The sequence below is a fragment of the Fundulus heteroclitus genome, chromosome 17 (genome assembly GCF_011125445.2).
Source record: "Fundulus heteroclitus isolate FHET01 chromosome 17, MU-UCD_Fhet_4.1, whole genome shotgun sequence".
NCBI classification, from domain to species: domain Eukaryota; kingdom Metazoa; phylum Chordata; class Actinopteri; order Cyprinodontiformes; family Fundulidae; genus Fundulus; species Fundulus heteroclitus.
In genome coordinates this window covers 18,798,812-18,821,954 of record NC_046377.1, presented here as the reverse complement: position 1 = coordinate 18,821,954, position 23,143 = coordinate 18,798,812, and the positions used below count along the sequence as shown (strand labels likewise).

The 23,143-nt window shown below is 40.9% G+C and overlaps 1 protein-coding gene across 8 annotated transcripts in view; it reads left to right on the top strand.

Moving 5' to 3' along the window:
- The first annotated feature begins 247 nt into the window (after nucleotides 1-247).
- Nucleotides 248-23,143, top strand: part of ppfia2 (PTPRF interacting protein alpha 2) — a 197,851-nt gene continuing 174,955 nt past the window's right edge. For 5 of the 8 annotated variants that reach the window (XM_036149203.1, XM_036149201.1, XM_036149199.1 and 2 more), the window contains exons 1-2: nucleotides 249-619; nucleotides 18,955-19,210. In XM_036149203.1, coding sequence (XP_036005096.1) covers nucleotides 18,962-19,210 — 249 coding nt within the window. In that variant the 5' untranslated portion in view covers nucleotides 249-619; nucleotides 18,955-18,961. Of the gene's footprint in view, nucleotides 620-18,954; nucleotides 19,211-23,143 lie in introns of all 8 variants that reach the window. The other 3 variants (XM_036149197.1, XM_036149195.1, XM_036149196.1) reach the window with 1 other exon arrangement.

Sequence of the window (23,143 nt, the reverse complement as noted above, 5' to 3'; positions counted from 1 at the left end):
AGAAAATACTCCTTGTTCTAAATTTGTACTCAGCTCTGTCCTGTGTTTTAAAAAAAACTACTTTAAAACAATACAAATAATTACTTTTCAATTAAGCTTTGGATATATTGTCGTGTGAAATATTCCTTAATTGGAATAGCTATTTAAAGTGCAGCGTCGTTATTTATTACCACTATCATCACCACCGTCCTCCTCCTCGGTTCGGGCTGAGGGAAGAAAAGCACAGCTGCAACTTTAAGACTCCTCTCGCTCCCCCTCCGTCAGCGCGCACAGTGGTCTTTTCCAGCGCCGCTTATCGCAGCACAATTCGCGACGTGCCATAATTTCCTCACCGGCGCGCGTGTGCGCGTTTGACCCCGGAAATCGGATGTCACCGTCCGACGCGGCTAATTTTAGATGATTATTGCTTCTGCCCCGAGCTTTCCTCTGCATGGACAATGACAGCAGCGGCGGGCACCGGCCGCACCTCCTCTTCCTCCGTCGGATCCGCGGCGCTGGCTGCTGCCAGCTTCCTCTGAAGAAGCCTCCTAGGATAGTCCGCTTCACGCTGTAGCTGGCGGGGACCGCAGTTGTGACTGATCCGCCGCCCGAGCCTCTGCTGACAGCGAAGGCGCAAAACGTGAGTATGCACGCTGTTGCAGCCGGTGCTGGGCTGACCTACATTGCCCTGTTCTTGCAGGCTCAAGGTGATTTTGCTGGTGCCTTCTTTGCATCTCTGACTCTGGGGGTCTGGCTTTGCTGGACGTGCAGGATGCGCTGAAAGCAATGCATTATTATTTCTTTTAGATTCCGGGTGGAATGAAATTCTGAGACACCGCAAGAAATAAAAAAAATAATAAATAAAAAAAAAACCCAGAGCCGGCGGCTGTCACACAGCAGAGAGACGGCGGAGAGAGTTAAAGGTGGGCGGGATGCAGACTGAGAGGCTGGCATGATGTAATGCGCTTGAGACAATGGCCAAGGATTCTCCCCAATTATCATTTCAGAGAGCGAGGAGGAGCTGTTGCAGCGGTGTAAGGACGTGATCGGCGCCGCAGTCAGGCCTCGGTGTGTGTGCGCGTCCGTGTGCTTAATGACAGCATGATGAGGAGGTGTCATGTGAGGAACAGCTGCCCCTCCTTTAAACCACATTATTACCAGCTATTATGGTGATTCAAAGCCAGAGAGAGAGAGAGGGAGAGAGAGAGAGCGCATGGGGGAGTGGAGACTCTGCATTCATCCACCTGTGTCTCCGTGGCCACGTTTGAGTTAAAAACCAAGGCAGAAATGAAAGAACCCCACACCTGCAGCTGTTGGCATCTTGTTAGAAAGTTAACGGGCAAATCGGCTCGTTGCTGTCGTCATTTCTGCAAGCGCACCAGTGAGGGGAATATGGTGGCATTTGCTCCAGCGTGGTCGCTCTGTCTCAGTGGCTCGTAGAGGCTTTATGCAAAGCCAGGACGCTCCATTTAACAGCTTTGTCACAACCAAGTGAGCCACTCCGGCGATGCAGCCTCAACTGCCTCATTTGTCTCGTTGAGCAGAAAGTGTTCGCGGCCTCGAAGCAGAAAAAGTGGCTACCTGTGGCGGCGGCTTTCGTGTCTTTCTTAAATGGTTTGGGTGTAAGGCTTGGTGGAGACGCTCACGGTCGTTCCGTTTTGTTCCCATAAGCCAAAGCTTGACCTCACTGGCCGCTTGGTGTTCGCCTCGCCCCGTGCACCTAATTCCGTCTCCATCGATTCGTGCTTTGCATGACCTTGCTTAAGGGGGGGGGGGGGAGGCTGTGGCCGGCGTTAAAGGCTACACATGGTCTCCTCGTCCTTTCATGTGCTGGCAGACTTACTTTCAGATGAGCGCGCAATCGGTGAAGATCCGCACGGCCCTCGTCGTCCACACTCACACATGCTCACCTGCAGGTAGACTTTGAAGAGCTCTCACAGGATTAGGCTTTTCTGCCCGATAACCTTTTCCTGGATCTCTTTGAGATCTGACTTGTGGATTTTTTTCAAAGGTCTCTAACACGTAAAAAAAATCTCCAGAAATCAAAGTGTGTGTCCCAATTCTTTGTTTAAATGTATTTGATTAAAAATAATAACATTAATGAAAATGCATTAAAGGACAGGTTGGTGTATTTATAGGAATAGGGCAAATATTAATCCTGTTTTTAGGGATTAACCATGCACCAATCAGAGCTGATATGTGGAAAGCTGGGCTGTGCTAAGAATGTATAAAAAAAGGCTGGGTTTTACACTTGAGGCATCTCCTCTTCATTTTCCTACATCCTTTAACAGCAGGTGTAAATTCACACCCGTCCTCTTCACCTCACCGCGGTCATCCACATCTTACGGCTCAGACTACCATTCAGATGAAAATGTGCCCGGCGGCTGAGTGACTACAACATTGTTGGCAAATTAGGTGTTAGCCGGTATGACAGTCTCACGGTATGATAACCTTAAGTTAAAAAAAAGCAGTGTTTTATGGTTTTTATTGATTCGTTTTATTTGAAACAACACGGCGCAACAACAGCTTCCTCTGCCGCTAAAATTACACATAGATTATTACATTTTCAGTGTTACAAAGGACATTGGTTTATTGTTATTTTGATTTGATTTTCATACATAGATTGAGCCAAAGATACAAAATAAAAGTCAGCTTAATGTAATGAGGATAACGTTAGATTGTTTGTGTGTCTCAGATCAGAATTAGGCCCTAAAATCCTTACCTTTCGCTTCTGAGAGCCTAATAAGGTGTAGCATTTGTATTTTAAAGGAGAGCACATAGATCAAGTTATACCTTCTTGTATAAAATTTGTTTTCACTGCTACCATGAAACGGCGGTATCTCTTTTACTCAAGGTTGTCGTACAGTGAGGCTCTCTTTGCAAACATCTGTATTGCAAACTTGGTGGCGCTCCTTTAGTTTCCGGGTTTTTGCAACCAGAGATGCTTACACACCAAGCAATTTGTATTTGCAGTAAATGAGGCATAACGTGGGAGCCTTCTTTCAGCCAGCTGACCAGAAGTGGGAAGCAACATGTCAGAGTGGGGCAGAGCTGCGTCTCTCAGTGATCCAGTCAAGACAAACGGGAGTGCAGTTGAAGGTGTTTGCCTGTCCGTGTCTTTTACTGGTGCTCACAAACATATCTCTGCTCCTTTCCGTACTTGTACGGTCACAGCTTTTAACAGTGAATGAATCAGAAGCCAGAAATTTGAGAAGTTCACTCAAGCATGAAAATATGCTCCTTATGATGTGCTGCATATGCTCAGACTGTAGAGAAACGTGGTGACAGGAGCAGTGAATGGGACTCCAGGCCAGATGAAAGAGCTCATATTTTTAAGAAAATGCAAATATATTTTTACAACACAAGTAAGTTTTACACCCTGTTTTTTTTTTATATTTTTGCCTTCACGGTCACTGTTTTGCATGTGCTGCTGCTACATCTGTGGTCTTTTTTGCTGACTTTATCATTTAGAAATGAAACACTGTGTCAAATATAAATAAATTACATTTCCTGCAAGTGAGAGAAAAAACTATCAAATCTGCTTCCATAAACAGACAATTAAATCATTTCAATAAAATAAAACCTATAGCATATAGGAATATGTTAATATCAAGCAGGTGTTTATTTATAAAACCACAATAACTTTGTTTTTTATTTGATGACAGTAATATGTATCTGTAGCAAAACAAAATCTGCTTCACAGCAATCTAACCTTCTGTTGTGTAGAGCTCAGTATTCTGCCATCGTTCCGCTGATGTTCACAGGGAACCTGGATGACGAAGCAATTCCTCCTGGGGTGCTTTAAGGCTCAAAGCACCTCTGCAGACATGTACTAATGTGGAGGACCAGTAAATCTTAGATCACACTCTTAAACCCCGACAATTGATACATGCCTCAGGTCAGGACCTTAACCGTCTTACCACCTACCTTAGGGTGGGTGGTGAACTTGGCAAGTCCTTTACCTAAGAGCACCAATCGATGTATTTGGCAGGAGGCATTTAATGTTTCCATATAGGGAATGTCTAAATTCTGTTTTCTCACCTTCTTCTTGCGGTGCATTAAAAAAAAACTGCTCTGAAAGATAAATGCTCTATTTTCTGCATGTTTTTTTTATTTTTATCTTTCCAGTACGTTTATCCTGATGTATGAATGAGCGATAGAAAAAGCAGAAAGATTTTATTTTTCCATATCTTCAGAAGACTTTCTGTTGTTTCAGGGATCCCAATAATGAGAATAACTTGTCCCAGGTACAAAAGTCAAAGAAAAACAAAACAAAACAAAAAGGTTTATACAGTTTTCCTCTGTGTTTACCATTTTTACTGGAGGAAATGCATAAACCACTGATTGTCGTTTGAGACTAGAGATGCACCAATCCAGTTTTTTCCGATCTATACCGATACCTGGGCTACGCATATCGGCCGATACCCGATACCGATCCGATACTAGTGTTGAATAAAGAAACCATATACCTTGCCATGTGTGTGAAGTTATCAGGCTTGAAATAAACATTAATAAAAAAAAGTTCTGCATGCTCTTTAGCATGGTGCTTATTTAATTTTGTGATGTTGAATTTACCAACTTTTGGATTGGAATTCTGGAACAATCATCCGATATCCGATCCAGCTAATTAGCCGATATTGGAGCTGATATCCTATCTGTTATCCTATCGGTGCATCTCTATTTGAGATGACCTTTTTTTTTGTTTTTTGGCAAAATATGTCTTTCTGGCCACAATCTGACCTCACACTGAACCAACCAAAGAGCTTATGTTTTCAAAATGTGCAGAATATCTTGCAGAGGGGGATTAAGTTGAAGCTGGGTTAACTATTATACTCTTTTATCTGATGTAAGGATTCTATAAAAGTTATGCGCCAATTGCATAACTATAAGAACCCATAACTATAGACTGCTATATAAAAATATTCATACCACTAGAGATTTTGCACATCGTGGCAGATTATAAACACAAAATGAATGCATTTTATTTGGACTTAATATTTAAAATCAAATCAAACATGTTTATTGTTTTTAGTAGAAGGAAAAGAATACATTTTTAAACGTATTAATATATGATATCTTACAGGGAGCCAGTGAAGAGCTTGTAAGACCGGGGTAATGTGGGCTCTTCTGCGTGTCAGGATCCTCGCAGCAGAGTTTTATACCAGCTGTAATCGAGTCAGCTCCTTTTTGTTTAGACAAGTGAACAGGCTATTGCAGTAGTGTAAATGTGCTGAAACAAAAGCATGAATTAACATCTCAAGCTCATTTTTTGGAGCCGATTTCCCAGAGTTTGGCAATGTCGTGCAGCTGGAAGAAGCAGGTCTTTTTTTGCAGTTGTTCTGTGTGGTATTTCTGAGACATGCCTTTATCAAAAATGACTTCTAGAGTTTTCAAGTTAGGTTTAGATTGTATTTACAGTGGGGCAAACAAGTATTTAGCCACTGATTGTCCAAGTTCCCTTACTTAGATGGAAGAGATTTGGATTTTTCATCATAGGTTCACTTCAACTATGAGACAAGAATGAGTATCCAGTAAATCACATAGTAGGATTTTTTTAAATAATTTATTTTTAAATTATAGTGGAAAATAAGTATTTGGTCACCCACAAACAAGCAAGATGTCTGGCCCTTGCAGACCTGTAACACCTTTAAGAAGCACTTCTGTCCTCCATTCTTTACTTGTGTTAGAACTCTGTATATTATCTGAATAAAAAACACCTGTCCACAGATTCCAGACTCCAAACTCAACCATAGCCAAGACTAAAGAGCTATTAAAGGACAGGGAGATAACTGTGGACCTGCACCAGGCTGGGAAGAGTGACCCTACAATAGGCAAGCAGGTTGGTGTGAATAAATTAACTGTGGGAGCAACTGGAAGAAAAAGGAAGACATTCAATACCATTGATGGCCTCCCTAGATCTGGGGGCCCACGCGAGATCTCATCCAGTGGGGTTAAGATGATCATGAGAACGGTGAGCAGAAATCCCAGAACTACACGGAGGAATCTGGTGAATGACCTTCAGAGAGCTTGGACCAAAGTAACAAAGCCTACCATCAGTAACGCACTACGCCTAGAGAGACTCAAGTCCTGCAGTGCCAGGCGTGTCCCCGGCTTAAGCCAGTACTGGTCCAGGCCGGCCTGAAGTTTGCCAGAAAGCAGATGGATGATCCAGAAGATGATTAGGAGAGTATCATGTGGTCAGATGAAATCAAAATAGAACATTTTTGGCACAAACTCCACTCGTCGTCTTTGGAGGTTGAAAAATGCTGCGTTGCATCCTAAGAATACCAGACCTACTGTGAAGTATGAGGGGGAGACATCGTGCTTTGGGGCTGTTTTTCTGCTAAGAAGACAGAATAACTGATCCATGTTAAGGGACGAATGAACAGGACCATGTGTTGTGAGATTTTAAACCAAAACATCCTTCCATCAGTTTGAGCATTGAAGATGGAGCATCGCTGGGTCTTCCAGCAATACAATGCTTCGCGCAATAAAGGAGTGGCTCTGTTAAAAAGTATGTCAAGGTCCTGTAGTGACCTAGCCAGTCTCCAGACCTCAACCTCATAGAAAATTTGTTGAAATTCCTTGTGGCCCAGCGACAGCCCCAAATCATCATTGCTCTAGAGGGGATCTGCAAGGAGGAATGGGCCAAAACACCAGCTACAGTGGTGCAAACCTGATGAAGACTAACAGGAGACGTTTGACCTCTGTCATTGCCAACAAAGGTTATGCTACAAAGTATTGACTTATTTTCCTCCACAATTTACAAATTAGTTATTTAAAAACACTGCAATGTGATTTGCTGGATTTTTTTCCCTTCTCATTTGATCTCATAGTTGAAGTGTACCAATGATGAAAATTACAGAGTTATATCACCTTTCTAAGTTTTGCCCCACTGTATGTCCCTGATTTTCAAGAGATGTTGACGTAACGCGGTCCAAGAATAAAACCTTGAGGAACCTGACATGTGTTCCTTGTTTCTATAATTACCAAAAGATACAGTGTAGTCCTTTTATGTGGATAAGTTTAGTGTAGGTCTGCTAAAAAAAAATTTGGCAGACAAGACCACATGTAGCGCATTAACCCGACAAGCAAAACAACTTTTCTTTCAATTGGGAAGTTATCAGAATCAAATTTATTTGACAAATCTTTGGGTACAAGCAAGGAATTTGCCTTTGGGATCCAATGTTTGCATCACGTAAAAACAGCCAGACAAGCAGAACAGCAAGTCTATAACAGAAAAATAAAAATAAAAATATGTGGAAAAGGTAAGAAGAGGGGCAGTATGTATAAGATAGTTTTTTTGCCTACACACATAAGTATGTATCTGTACATATATACATATAAGTGATAAAAACCTGTCAAATTAGTGCAGATATTCTCTTTTTCTCCTGCAGAGTAGCTGGCTACCCTGACTGTAAAGTGTTCATCAGAAGGCAAGGGGTTAGAAAATAGTGTGTTTGTGTTCATTTTCTACCAAGGCAAAAGAAAAATCCAAATAAATCCTGTCAAAATTGTCACAAAAGTGGGTGGTGGTTATGGAGGACTTAAATACAGGCAAAAGGGGAGGCAGAGTAGAAGCAGAAATAGATATATTAGTGGTACAAAAAGCAAGTTACAAAAACAAATTCCAAGGTCCAAAAAAAAAAAAACAGAAACGTGAGCTATAAATACTGAAATAAAATAAATCCAGAAGGAAGCCGATGGAGGCCAGAATAACACAGCTCAGACTAGAGCAGGGTTGAGCAGATGATCCAGCAGTGACCAAAGAACCAAAAGGGAATGCATACTGTGGAGAACTGATGAGGGGAACAAAGATGAGACTGGTGAGCAGAGTGGAAGCAGCTGAGAGTGCAACCAGTGAACGGAGACAGAGGAAACAAACAGAACAAATGTCAGAACAGGAACTTTAACACAGTTGAGAAACTGATGAGCAGGACAATAACAGAACACAACTAGATACAAGAAAGAGTCTAGGAAATTCAGTAAGAAAACAGGAAGTAACGCGAGCACAGCCAAGAAAAGGTCCAGGATCTTCAAAATAAAACAGGAAGCTACGTAAGAAACAAACAGAAAAAATAGTAACCTGTATGCAAGAAAATTAACTACCCAAACAGGATAAACAAAGTCAAACACTTTTACAAATATTATATTTATAGAGTGACAGAAGATCAAAAGGTTTAAAAAGTTGAGTACTTTCAAATCAAATTGTATGAAAACAATATGGTAATAATATTCACCAATTAGAAAAGATGAAATGGTTTCAACTCAAACTGTAGTTTTACTTTCTTCCTTCCACCCTAATGGCCTAACGGTAAATGTATCTCTACCGTGTGAGAACTGATTTTATTCAGGCATTTACGTTTGACAGAACTAATAGCTCATGTGATTAGGACACTATTTTAACACTTAAATGGACTTTACTGCTGTATAGCCACTCTACCTTCACTTTGGTTTTCTAAACTAGTCAGAAAGCCTGCAAAATGAAAATACAATGATCCCTTTGTTGCCCTAAACGTTATGTAATATGTTCCATTGGAGAACATGGGAAATTATTTTAACTCCTTCAGCATCCGGCTGCCCTTTAAACCAGCACAAGCAAGTCATTGTTGACATTACCTTGTAATCGTGCATTGATCGTCGTGACAGTACTGTGAGGAGACACGAGCGTTTCCTTTGCCGGATCGCTGACGTGTGTTCCAGTGGGAGTTATAAAACATAATACACTTGGATATCTTCTTTTTTTTTTTTTTTTTTTTTTGGCAGACATGTTGGGCTTGTTGTCAGAGGCTTCTGCGGCGCAGGGTGCCACGTGAATGAGATTTCACAGCACCATGAGTTGTACCCGTCCAATCTGGACACTTTCATTCACAAAAAAAATCTGCACAAGTCCTCTCCCACCTGTCAGCCTGTTACGGATGCCAGGACGGAAAGGAAAGCAAAGACATGCAACAATTTTCCCATTACTCATTGTGCTTACAAATTAAGTCAACAGATCCGCTTTCTGCTTGAATGTTTGCCAAGAAATCAGGCATTATTTAATACAGGAATCTCCCTCTAGTCAGCTTCCCTTAATGCAGGGCCCGTAATCGGCTTTCCACTTCTTGTACTGATGCAAGTTGAGCACATTAATGTCCAAGAATTTCTCATCCTGTCGTGAAGAAATTAGCCTTAGTGATTGAATCATGAGGCTTTTACAAATGTTTTAAAGCTAACCTTCAAATTGCCCAATAACCGGCTTTTTGGGCACACTTTGTTTATTTTTCTAATCAAATTTTTAATGACTATCCCCTTAATCAGCCGAAGCTTTAACTATGCCATGCTTGATAGTAGGAGGCCGTTAAACGTGCTTGCTTTATTTTAGTCTCTCCAAAGTCAGCTCAAAAAGAACGAGGCAGTACACCTTATCTCCAAAGCCACAGAGTACCACCTTCAGTCCTTTGCCTGCTCTGCACACTCTCTCATGCTGCATATCTTTTGATGTTTTCCAGGTGGTGAATTGTGCTGAATTTGCCTCACTTGGCCATAAAAAGCTCAGGAATGTACTGCGGCTTTTGTGCACCACTTTTTATCTACTCACATGATTGTCACATGAATGAGATGAACAGAGGATGTTTGGGAAATTACCGCAGCACACTGATTTGATCTTGCTATTATTGACTAAATGTACATCTGTTTATTTATATAAAAATTAATGCATTGAAATTTGATTTTGTTATGCGACAAAATGTAAAAAGGCTCAAGATACATTATTACTTCTGCACTAAATTGTTATACTGTCAAATGGTGAATATTAGTAGAAAACAAAAAAAAGTTAACTTTTTAAAAACGCGGGGCATCATATATGCTGAGTGGTTCACTGTGAGCCCAGAGTTGCAGGAAAGCTCCAGTGGATTTGATGAATTGAGACATTCTGGCTCTGCTGAACCATATGTTGAACTTACTGTTGTTTTGCAGCCCTCTGATCAGTCTTTACACGAAACACACCAGGTGTTGGCATGAAGAATAAGATTGGAATACTTAGAGGATTTACTGGGATTGGTTAAAATAACTCAGTGTGCATCAATATAATGTGATTTGACTATGTTGTCAGATAAGATATAAATCCTGTATGCATAATGTATTCATTGGAGCCGCCAGTGTAACTACCTTTTTACAGCTGTTAAACATGTATGACATTAATGAGTTAACCAACGTTTCAGTATCAACTGAATCGATGTATTCTTTAGTAATTTCCATTTAATGCCTGAACTTTAGTCTGGTGTCAGATTTCTGAGTTGTGTAAGGCTGCAAGGCAAAAAAAGTCTCTCCGGATCTGTCACTCTGATTGGGGAGAGAAACTCTGTCCTACGCCTTTGAATAATTCATTAAATGGCATATGGCACAGAGTAAAAATCCCAGTGATTCTTGGATGTTTATAAATTTGCCGTTCTTATTGCACCTTCAGTCCTGATTATAACCAGTTTAACTCACATTTATTGTTTGACATGCTTAGTATCTCATCAAAGTGAGTACACCCTTCACATTTTTGTGAAGACTTTATTATATGTTGTCATGGGAGAACGCTGAAGATATGACACTTTGATGCTATGGAAAGTATTTAGTGTACAGCTTGTATAACTGTGCAAATGTAATGTCCCCTCAGAATAACTCAACACAGCCACCGCTGTCCAAAACGCTGGAAACAAAGTGTGTAAACCCTCACACTGAAGAGGAGCAGGATTACCTCCCTCCATAAACCGGGCTGTAGTTGTGCCATTAAAAGCTGCGTTGTGTTCTTTTTGGGTGACAGCAATTTTACACAGCAATACACTGAATATGGCCTAGTCCACATGTAGCATGTTTTTTTTTTTTTTTTTTGTTAAACCAAAATCACCCCTAAGCCGTTTTTCAAAATAATACCATACACATTGGAGCTTTTTTTTTTTTTTTTTTTTTTTTTTAGAAAGGTTTTCATCCACACCAACCTGCAGAAATATACCACTGAGTGTTTTTTATACTCCAGACACATAGGGGGCAGTGTGCCGCAAAACTAAAACTTGTGGTAACTATTCAGAAGCCTTCAAAACAACCACAACCTCATGTTAGGAATGTATAATGGCGCCGGGAGGTTCTATCTTGTGGACATATGAAGAAGTTGAGCTTCTTTAAAGCACCACATTAGAACATAAAGTTAATAAAACTCAAGACAAGGTCGATTTTAACTCTGCCCGTAGGGCCAAGTGTATCAACCTGGGTGGCACAAGTGTGATGCAGCGAAGCAATATACATTGCAGACTGTGATGACATTAATATCCGTCTTTGCATGTTCACATGCAGGCTCAAAACCAGATTGTTTATAAATCTCCACTTTGGCCGGAGTTTTTACTATGATTGGTTTTCAGGGATATTTAAAATGTCTCGTTTTTTCCCCCCTCAGATATCCTGCTACATGTGGACTAGACCTACTTTCCATTGTGTCAGACCTTCAGTGTTCTCCCATGAAAAGATATAAACTATTTACAAAAATATGTAAAAATGTTTTCAGTCGCTGTGACTATGAGATAAATGCAAAAAGGGCAGTAGCACGTAAATTAGGAACTGCTTGAGCTGAGTTGTTGAAAAACATCCTCACAGCACTTTGATTTAAGTACACAAATATGCCACTATTATTTTATACCAGGTACTATTATGCATAATGGTGCTTTAAATGGCCATATAATGTAGAACAGATTCCTGGATCAATGTGTGCTTCTGTGCTTGTTTCTCTCTCTTTCTGTGTCTCTGCTCTGTCTTCTCTAAGCCCCAGTGGGTTAGAGAAGACAGATGACTGTTTATACTGAGCTCGGTTCTGGTTCTGCTGGAGGTTTTTCCTTCCTGTTAAAGGGAAGTTTTTCTTTCCACTGTCGCTTCATGCTTGCTCAGTATTAGGGATTGCTGCAAACCCATCAACAAAGCAGACGACTGTCTCTGCGGCTCTACGTTCTTACAGGAGGAGTGAATGCTGCTTGTCAAGACTTGGTGCAATCAACTTGTTCCCTTAGATAGGAAATCCTTTTGACCAATCTGTATAATCTGATTAAATTTGACTTTGGAAAGTGCCTTGAGATGACATTTTTCATCAATTGGCGCTATATAAATAAAAGTGAACTGAATTGAATTAAATGCTTCATATACAAAATCATATTAAATAAATAATGAAAGAAAACACTGCACTCCTTTGAAGCACTGGGTCATGTACACGAATAAATCACTTTGTTCTACTTAAAATTCAAGAACCAATGTCCTAGTCTCCCTGCCAACTAGTCTCCCCAAGCGAATGGCTTGTGTGCTGCAGCCGGTCCAGCTACAGCATGCAGACGTGGTCTCTCTGGTCTAAATGGTAGCGGATGGTGTCTGAATGGGGAGCCATTGGGAGCCTGGCCCGTAGCCCTGAGAGGAGATGGGAGACCCCCGACTTAGTGCCAGAACACGGCGAGGCACAGGGCTGGGATTGTAACACCTCCACAGGGGAAAAATTGTCCAGTCAAGTGGGCACGGAGTACACCTGGACTAGGGCAAGGCAAAGTGAATAAATACAGCTAAATTTATCCAGCTCATTTGAACATTCAGTGCACGGTTGCCTGTATGTAACAATTTTTGAATGCCAGAAAGGGACAAAAATACATTTTGAGAAGAAAACAAAGAATTATTTATTTTAGGATACTTTAAATAAAGGGGTTTTCTGTCCCACCTCTTTATACAAACTCTTCATCAGATTTTATAAAAATTCAAAGCAATGAAAGTCAAAATGTATGAAAAAAATGGCAGCAAGTCCAAACCAAAACTCAGAGACAGCTTCATCTGGTTTAAAACTAATTTAATCTAATCATTTATGATGTAGCAGTAACAATATTGTGTGGGGGCAAACGTTTATGTATTTACATTTATTTAGATTGTTCTTTTTAATGATGTTGGAAAATATGGTACAGACAGGGAAACCCGATTTTGCCCGTCACGTTGTTTTTGCTTTTTTCTCACAGTGTTTCAGATCATCAAACGACCTTTGATATCAGACTAAAACTACCTTAGGAAATACAAAAAGCAGTTTTCAAATGATGATTTAATATATTAGAGGAAGAATGTCTACCCTAACCAACCTGGCCCTATGTTCAAATATTGTTGCTCAGCTTGGTCAATCATGTTGTTGTGGTTCAATCTCACCAGCAAAAAACTCCAGACAAGAGCACTTTGAGGTCAGAGTCTAGACATCACTTAAGAACCTGACCGACACCATGAAGTCCACTAAAAGATCAACACATCAGGCTCTGAGCTAAACCGAACACATGAGACACAAAGTCATTGACGCGTATCAGTCTGACACAGGTTAGAAGGCCATTTATGAGGATCTGGGATTACAGAAAATCATAGTTAGGGCTGTTATCCACAAATATTGAAAAACATAGAATAGCAGATAACCTTCAAGGAGTGCCTAACCTGCTGCGTTGACTCCAAGAGCACATCCTGAAGGTCATAAAAGAACTCAGAACATCATCTAAATCACTGCTGAGCAAACTTCCCTCAGTGTAGGTCAGTGTTCCTGATGCAACTGAAAGAAAGAGACGGCAAAATGGCATCCATGGGAGATTTCAAATACTAAAACCTCTGCTGACAGAAAAGAGCCCAAAGGCCTGTTACACATTTCCATCCATCCATCCATTTTCCGAACCGCTTAATCCCTCATGGGGTCGCGGGGGTTGCTGGTGCCTATCTCCAGCGTTCACTGGGCGAGAGGCGGGGTACACCCTGGACAGGTCGCCAGTCTGTCGCAGGGCAACACAGAGACCAACAGGACAAACAACCATTCACGCACACACTCACACCTAAGGACAATTTGGAAAAGCCAATTAACCTAACAGTCATGTTTTTGGTCTGTGGGAGGAAGCCGGAGTACCCGGAGAGAACCCACGCATGCACAGGGAGAACATGCAAACTCCATGCAGAAAGACCCAGGGGTGTACTCGAACCCAGGACCTTCTTGCTGCAAGGCAACAGCGCTACCCACTGCGCCACTGTGCAGCCCCCTGTTACACATTTATAAAAAAAAAAGTATTGTGTGGATTGATGAATCTGCATCTTTTTATTCCTGATATAGAATTAAATCAGCATAAAAAACCCATCTTACTGGGAGTCAAATATTGTTATGTAAAGTGTGAAGGGCTGTGTCTACGTTGCTGCTTCAGCACCTGACCAATTTGCCAACCGATGTAACCATGAAATCTCACCTTTCCTGGAAAATCCTCGAGGAGAACTTCTAGAAATCGGTTTGTGACTTTAAGTTTAAGCACCGTGGGTTTATGTGGCAGGAAAATGATACAAAGCTCTCTCTCACACATTCTGGAGTGATCTAGTCAAAGTCTGGACTTAAATCCAATGATGTTGCGGGGTGACCTTAAATAGGCTATACATTTGTCTTTACTCGCACTTAATGGGAGTTGCCACAGCAAAGGTTTGCATAATCAGTCATTCGTCTTTGGGAGCCATAATGTTTTTCCGTAAAGCAGCACTGGCAGGGGCGGTTCTAGACCAAATTTACCAGGGGGGTCAAGGTGGGGCCAGTGTTTTTTCACAGGGGCACAGAACAAAAAAATTAAAAACAATAAAATGGCAATATTTAACTGTGTAATAATATTAAATGAGCCACTTGTGGCTCTGGAACTGCAGGTTTCAGACCCCTGATCTAGCAGTTGAAAACTTTGCCCCCTGCTCAATACGGCTAAAGCTAAATGTGAAACATCTTAAGTTTTAAATTCTTTTAAGAGTAAAGCTGTATAGGTAAAAAATAATATTGGTCAAAGTGACCAATCAGTTATGGTTTCTTTGCCATTGCAAATAATTATGAGAAGTTTATTTAACATCATGCTTTTAGTACAGGGGCCATAACAGGGGCCAAGGCCATTTCTACAGGGGCATGGGCCCCTGTTGGCCCCTGTCTAGAACCGCCCCTGAGCACTGGGTATGTTTTGACACAAGTATGAACTTAATCTAAGGTTACATTAAATTATTTTTCAGGTCAGAAATGGGTACCTTTCGCATTTGAACCAATACGGTACCGATACCCGGTACCTGGGAATTGATACCGGTACTTAACGGTACCTATTTCTGGCACTTTTGTGTGTTTATGTAGTAATAAATGTTTAATAATAAAATTTATTTTTTTTTCTTCTATTTAACATATTCATTTCTCAATATATAAACTTGTTTAAAGCTACAAATGAACCTTAGTAAATAATTTATGAACACGATTGCCTAAATCTACATCACATAAAACAACAGTTATCAGAGGCACACGGAGTGAACGAGGTGAATAAGGGATTGTAGCTGTCTGTGAAAAATTCTAGGATTTTCAGAGAAAAAAAAAACAACTACATAGAGAATATAATATTTTATCCCACTTTGACATCCAGGGCAGAATACTTTTGCATCGAGGGAACACAGAGACCCTCCTCTCTGCTCTTTGCTCTGACTGCAGGCAGGTTTCAGGACATGGCAGCAGCTAAGAGTAGTGTGTAGAGGCTCACAGCAGAACGATCAGAGATTTTACGGGAAGTCACCAATGACACCAAAGAAAGCTGCTAGATCTTCCGCTAGTCGCTTTTTGGGAAAAAAGGTCGCTAAATTGACAGCAGTGACCAGGTGCTTCCCCAGATTAGAAGTATTACCACTGTTGCTCTTGCACTTTGCCTCACAAATACTGCAGCTAGCGTAATTTGTGCATTTTTTTAAAGTGGAGCCATACTTTTGACCACTTTCTATCAGACATGCTTGCTTAGTTGACTGGACCAGCGGCTACTGACGCCATCACGCTCTTGTGCTCATGTCCGCCATGGAAAATCGCTCACTCTTCCATTCCCTCAATGTCACCATAGACATTACATAGGTTGACACCCCATGGACTGGCGCTGCCTACTGGAGCTGATGTTTCAGCGCGGCCGCCATCTTGGATGGTTCTCTCACACGCCCCCAGTGCATTTATTTGTACTGAGGAAGCTGTTTGCCCAATTGAAATAAACCATAACTCATTGAAATTTTACCTGATTTTCACATGGTTTGGTTTGATACAAACGGCAGTGATGTGGTTATGATACAAGATGCTGTCACACTTAAAAAAAAAAAAACTTGTTTTCATGCTGAAATATGTTGTTTAAACAATGTATTCTGTAACCCCAGAGTACTTAATTTGGCAACCTGATTCAGCCTTAATTTGTGAAATACAGCAATAACCAATTAAAAAGCATAAACTTATGGTCCGTCTGTTGGGTTTCTGCATTCTCACCAAGTAAAAACACCTCTTCAGATGGTCTGCACGGCATGATCTACTTGCAATAGTTATCCCCGGTTATAGCAACTGTAAACTGCAGAAAATACGGGCAAAATTGCTCCCTCTACGTTTACTCCCATCAGCTCCTATGACAGCCTCGCACCATCCAAGATGGTGGCGGACTGGCCGATGCAGGATGCGCTCCAGCACGCAATGAGGCGTCTATGTATATAATGTCTAAGAGTGTCACAATCATGTTTAGGTTCCGGTACCAAAACATGGCGCTGTTTGATTTTATGTGAATCGGTTCTCAGTAGTACCGACAGGATTCGGTCGGTGCCTATAAAAGTATCAAATTTGGTACCAATCCCTAGTTGCCAGTGACCTTCAGTGGCACTAAACCTGAAAATAAATAATAGCATTTGAAAACAATTGTTAGTGTTGACAAAGATGCTCTATTAAATTTTATGAGATCATTGGAACCCACTGAACTAATTGGCATATTCAGGAAAGCAGATTTAGATAATGTGGGCTTTATGACATTGTGCGCTTTCCTATTTTAAGTAACAATTTGAAGATGGGTTCACTGTTATCATAAAGCAACGGACATCATAAGCAATAATTCTCAGGTTATAGTTTCTAAGCAATGCTATATTGGCACAGGAAATGTGCATTGTAATTATCCCCAATACCATTAAGCAACCAGAACCAAATGTAACAGCTGAAATCAAGACATATCAAACAAGGCAATGTTTTGTTTTTTTTCATTTGGTATTGGCTGATTTTAGTGAGCTTCTTCGGATTGTAGTCTCAGTTTTGTGTTCTAAGGTGACATGAGTGAGCCTTGTGCTGCTGTGAACCATCTGCTTCCAGGTTTGACATTCAGATATGGCGTTCTGGCTCCCTGGGACATAATGAGGGGTTACACGAGCCGCCATTGTCGTTCTGTCATCTTGAATCAGATTTCCCATTCTCCTCTGACATCAACAAGGCATTTTCATCCACTGAAAATTTGTCTTGTTATTGGACCGTTCTCTGTGATCTGAAGAGACGGTAGTCTGTGTGAAAATCTCAGCAGATCAACCGCTTCCCAAATACTTGGGCCACCCTGTCTGGCACAGACAACCATGCTACTTTTTAAAGTCACTTAAATCTCTTCTACACACAATAGAAACAGAAAAACAATAGAACAGCGAGTGTAGATCTTAGTGAAGGAAGATCCTAAAGTTCAGGGAGATCGGCGGGGATGTTGTGAAGATGGAGAAGAAAGAAAGTCTGTTAAAGTCACATTTTTTTTTATAACTACTAACAGTTGTGAAGCAGAAAAGAGTTACACTTTTGCTTGTTGGTTAATGTTACGACAATCAGCTGATCAAAGTGAGCGTTGAAGCAGAATATCCTCATCCTTGAATCTTATGTGTTCTTATTTTGGAATGTGAGGAAGTTCATAGTATAAGCACATTTCTACATGCGGATTTCCTTCTTATAATCGGGCGTATAAGGTTCAAACATGTTTTGATTTGCTGCTAGAGAAAATCTCCTTTTAAACGAGGCAAACTTTTTCCGCTGAAAGCCTGACTTTATTGAACAGGACATCCACTTGTTCCCCCCTCGTGTGTTTGTTCTTAAACTGCTGAATAATTTAACATCCGTGTCGTTTTGTGGCTCATTGCTTCATCTCATGACTATGACGTTCACTGGTGCACACAAAGTTTTGTCTCAGTAACCAACCTGGTGGTAGGAATGGCTCCTTAAGCAACCAAGGACCCTGCAGGGAAATTGGAATATGGACTCGCGTATCCACTATAGCGTAGATATAGTGTATTATGTAACATGATCTGTGCTGCCCCAAAAAACAGCACAAGCGTGAAATCTAGGGCAGAGTGCCCAGCATCCCAAGACGTCTCTGTGAGCTTTGAGATACCGATGCAACGCTGAGCCAAGCTCCAACTGTGTCGGGCCCACGCCATTACGCACGGCAGTTTAAACAGCAGCGTGTGGAGATTCTCTCAAACTCATACACACATATGTTTGTTTTACTTAGCGCCGTCTGGACATGCCCATCGCATCGTCATGAGGCGAGATCTTTGTCTGGTTTCTGCACTTATGATAGAAGCCATGGAAAGTAAAAGCTCAAAAAGCTCACGCAACAGGAGGTATTTCTTTGATAGATGTTCAAGAGAATATTGGTAACTATTTTTAATTCCTTTTAATGATATTTGAAGGAATTTCAAAACGAGTTTTTACTGTTTCCAGATAAAGAACAATTAAGCCCTTATTGCGAGAAAAAAACATGCAAAACTTTTTTCCCTGTAGAAACAAATGATCTTACTTTTAATCAGTCGTCGTTTGCACCTGTTTAACATAGATTCTCTTGGAATTTTGTTTTATTTATCTTCTTCTTTGTTCCAATTATGTTGGGTCAGCTTCACTGTCCCTGTTAAAGAAAACAGTCGCCACAGCATGCCACTGCCACCACCGTGTTTCACCATAGGGGATGGTGCATCCAGAGATGTCTAGTGTCACACGGGGGAAAATAATTTTTTTTACTGTCCATATAAGGCTTCTGGCAACTTGCAAACTGGTCCTATTATTTACATATTCATATTCAGTGTCGACACATTTGTACGTTTGCAACAAATGACACTCTGTTTCCATATCCCTGGTTAATCTCTGCCCTTTATTCTCCTGACCAGAGCCAAGATGATGTGCGAGGTGATGCCCACGATTAGCGAGGACACGGCGCTGAGCCAGCGCGGCTCTCAGAGCAGTGCCTCGGATCCGGACTCGCACTTTGAGCAGCTGATGGTCAACATGCTGGATGAAAGGGACCGGCTCCTGGATACGCTGAGGGAAACCCAGGAGAGCCTCGGACTGGCTCAGCAGCATCTGCAGGATGTAATGTACGACCGGGACTCGCTGCAGCGTCAGCTTAGCTCCGCCCTGCCACAGGTAGGCCAGCGTAACGAAATCTGCTGCTAAATATTGCCCATGCATGAACGAGTCCTTTTTATCTGTTGTGTTTTGATATACAGGTTTATTTTTATTTTTTAGAACATACACTTGCTCTAATAATGACTTTTTTAAGATAATTCCCTTTATAGAAACACTGGTATGGTACATGGCACAAACGGCCTCTACTTGCTTCTGAGCTAATTGTGACCCTCTTCCTTCTTCTTGACTAAAAGCCTTAAAAAGCTTCAACCACATTTATTATTAACCTGTCAACGAAAGTAGTTAAAAGTCCGAAATTTCGGAACATTTCATCTTGAATGTTATGTAGAAAGGGAGCTGCCTGTGTCTGGGCTTTCTTCTTTCCTGCGGTGTCTTATATTATCTCATATTCTCCGAGATGCCTGATTTATTCTAAGCAGGGACTGGGTTATTTGCTGTTTAAAGGTTATAATAATATTAGGATTATATTGTTGCATACATGTGTAATTTGTGTGCATTCAGAGCCGGTGTCTGTCTCATCAAAGATTTCTTTATGGTAACGCATAATGGCTGTAAACATTATTAATTCAACTTTAAATTTCTTAATATGCACTTACTTTAAATAACATTTGCAAAGCTTTGGTCATTTCACTATTGCACTGGCGGGGCTTTTTATTTTGTAAGAATCATCCACCTTTCTGTCTACTAGCTTGAAATGTACTGTTGAGATTTGTACTACTCGTTGCATCTCTACTTTTCGTCTCTAAATGCTTTGTTGTTGCTTTGTTCTAGATGCATTGTTTTAACCAGCTATGACAGTTCGGAACAGGTGACAGCAGGTTGTAGCGTGTGATCTCTGCCAAGCCTGGACTGGACTAAAGAAATGTATGTGCATCTTGAGCAAATTGGGAAACACCGCTTTTTCTGTTTGCAATGCTGGAAAACTGAAAGACTCTACGGGTTCGCTATCATATCTGGGAATCTGGTTTAATTACATATTTTTTCACCTGCAGATTGCTGTTAGTTAGTTGTTGACTTTTGCCAGGAGCATTTTAATAAGACCTGTCATGCAATTAAGATTCATTGTCAAGTATGATCATAATGCAGGATTGTTTAGTACATACGTACACTTTGGTTGCTTATCAAGAATAAAACATGGAAATAGAAGAAACACCAAAACTTGACTACCATCAAATGTTGCACCATAGTAATCCCGGTGTGTAATTGTCTTAAATACTGTGGCCAGCCAGTAGTGAAGACCACCTGTGTTTGTTAACAAAAACCCTGAAGTTACGATGCCTTCATGCCTTATGAGGCAAAAGTTATAAGGACTATTACTAATCTGTGGTTGGTGGCTAAAAGGCTAAAAAATCTCAATACATATTTGTAAACAGTTTTTATTTTACCTCATACACAAAATGGAAAGAAATGTGTTTCACTGGCTTTTATTGCTAATGTTTCTTAGCTTTGTCAATTAGCACAATAATATCCAAACCTCACTGGTCTTCTGACTTTCAACTAGGATTGGCATTTGTTTGGTATGATCTCATTCTTACATAGGGGTCCAGTCTGACATGAGCCTGGAATAATATATGTAAAATATATGTAGTCCAGAACCACATTGAGGTCTTCAACCCTGGTCCTCATGTCCTGCATCTTTAAGGGGGGTTCCTCACATCTGTCTTTATTTAATAGGTGATTAACAGGCCTCAACAACTGTTAATGATTGCTTTACATCTGCAGCTGAGGATGTAAAACAATCATCTGATTCAGGTGTGCTGGAGCAAAGACATACCTAAAACTAGCAGGATCTCTGAACTACATGACATGAATATCCTGATTATCCTGAATATCCGGAGACAGGCACATGGTGCAAAAGGAGATTTTAATAAAAGCAAAACTTACAAGAAACTTAGGCTCGAGAACAAAACTCAGGGCAGCGGCACACAGGGAGAACAGCAACGCAGGCGAGAACTCAGGAGCACACGGAAGAACATAGGATGACCCGACAACGGGGAAACAAACTGAGGGAGCTTAAATACAGGCTGGGAATAATCAAACACAGGTGAGTCTAATTAACTAAAACAAGTCCACAGCTCGGAGGTCCTGACATCAAATTGAGGTAGTTGGTTTACATTAAATTAAATGTCTTTAATTTAATCTCGGAGGTTGCGTCTTCTTGTATAAATAAAATCTGGTTAGAACAAGAGATGAAAATGTTGATAGATTTCTTAGTTTTTTGCACAAAATGAAGAAAAAGAGAAAGGCCTTGCATAATATTTCCTACAGGAAGTGGAGATTAGCACTTTCTAAAACAGACTTAGTATGTCTTTTCACACATTTACCACACTCTTATTTTAGAACACGCTGGAGTTTTTGTCATTGACAAAGAACAGACTTTGATCCCACTTGATGCCTGTGTGTGTGTCGCACACCAATCCACTCGATTTTTACAGATCCTTGACAGCAAACAGTTAATCTGTTTAAAACAAGAAAACTTCCTGTGTTAAGTTAACCCAGATACACAAAGGAAAAGAAATGCCTAAATGCCTAAATACATAAATACGCGTTGTTTTTATTTTGGAATTACTCGTTTAGCTGTGCCGCATTTTAAGATTTACCACAGCGTTAAACCTCAGCCAAGGTATTCCGGCCTGTCAAAGGGAAATAACATTTCCATTTTCAGACAATTTCACTGATCTCCTCTGGCAGTAAATCACTGTTTTGATGCATTGTTTGTCATAGTTTAATGACAGAGCTGACATACTGTTGAAGCGCCTCGCTGGTGTCTGGCTTAAATTAGCTGTCAGTAAGATCCTGCTTGAAATGTCTGGCACAATCTATTCTGTTAATTAATCAGCTTTTTTTTTTCTTATTGGCCCGTATGATCTCAGCCTTAGTTAAATGGTTTGCGGTGCCGTTTTTTTTTTAAAGCCTTGCAAAATCACGCGTTGAAACTGGTTCCTGGCAAAGAACCTGTTTTTTCTACTTTTAAAAACCATAAAACGTAACCGAAGCAGCCAACGCTACTGCACGTGGGAGGTGTGAATCTTCATTTTGAATTAAACTCTAATTATTTTTTGTTGTGTGTGACGCACATCCCCAACCCGGGTGTATGTTGTACGTTTTTAGGAGAATTGGTTTTGTTGAATTGGACTTAAATGTATCACAATTCCTCAGAGCCCAGTAGATTGCATCCCAGTCCTTCTCTTCTTTTTGATTGCAGGGGAGGTGTCAGATGAGAAGAAGCGGATCTTTTTCGGGACTTAACTGGCCTCATTTAGGCTATAGACAGGCTGCAAACGTGCCTCTACTGATATCACTCCCTTGTTTCCTAAGCCTAGAGCACAAGCTATGATGAGATGTACCATAAACACCCCTTCTTCCCGTTCCTCTCCCTACATCGCTTTCTTTTCTCTTTTTCTGCTGTCACTGTCTTTTCTGTTATGCGCTGCTCCTCCCTATGTCTCCCTTTTTCTTCCTGTTTCAACCATTTTCCATCAGAGGTCATGGCTCTGCAGCTCGCTGTGACACTTTCGACTGATGGGAGTGACATTTGCGGTCCCCGCTAGACGCTTCCACGGACACGTCCCCCTACACACACACACACACACACACACACACACACACACCATTTCATGCATAACAATCCAGCAACACCCCTCCATTCCCTGTTGCGGCTTCCCTCCTCATCTACTGGCTTTTGTATTTTACATTTTTGTCTTAACAAGCCGAGGAATGGCAGAAGCCACCGTTAGTCATTGCACATTGCAATTATTGCAGAGCGCTCATAAATGTCGTCTTTAAAATAAATCTCCATAGATGATCAACCCTTCGATTAAATGCACACTTGGAGTATGTTGAGAAAGCTGCAGTTGTGATTGCATCTGAAAGCAACGCTGACTCATTGCTAAACACGTTGGGACATTGCATTACATCCCCAGCTGAAAC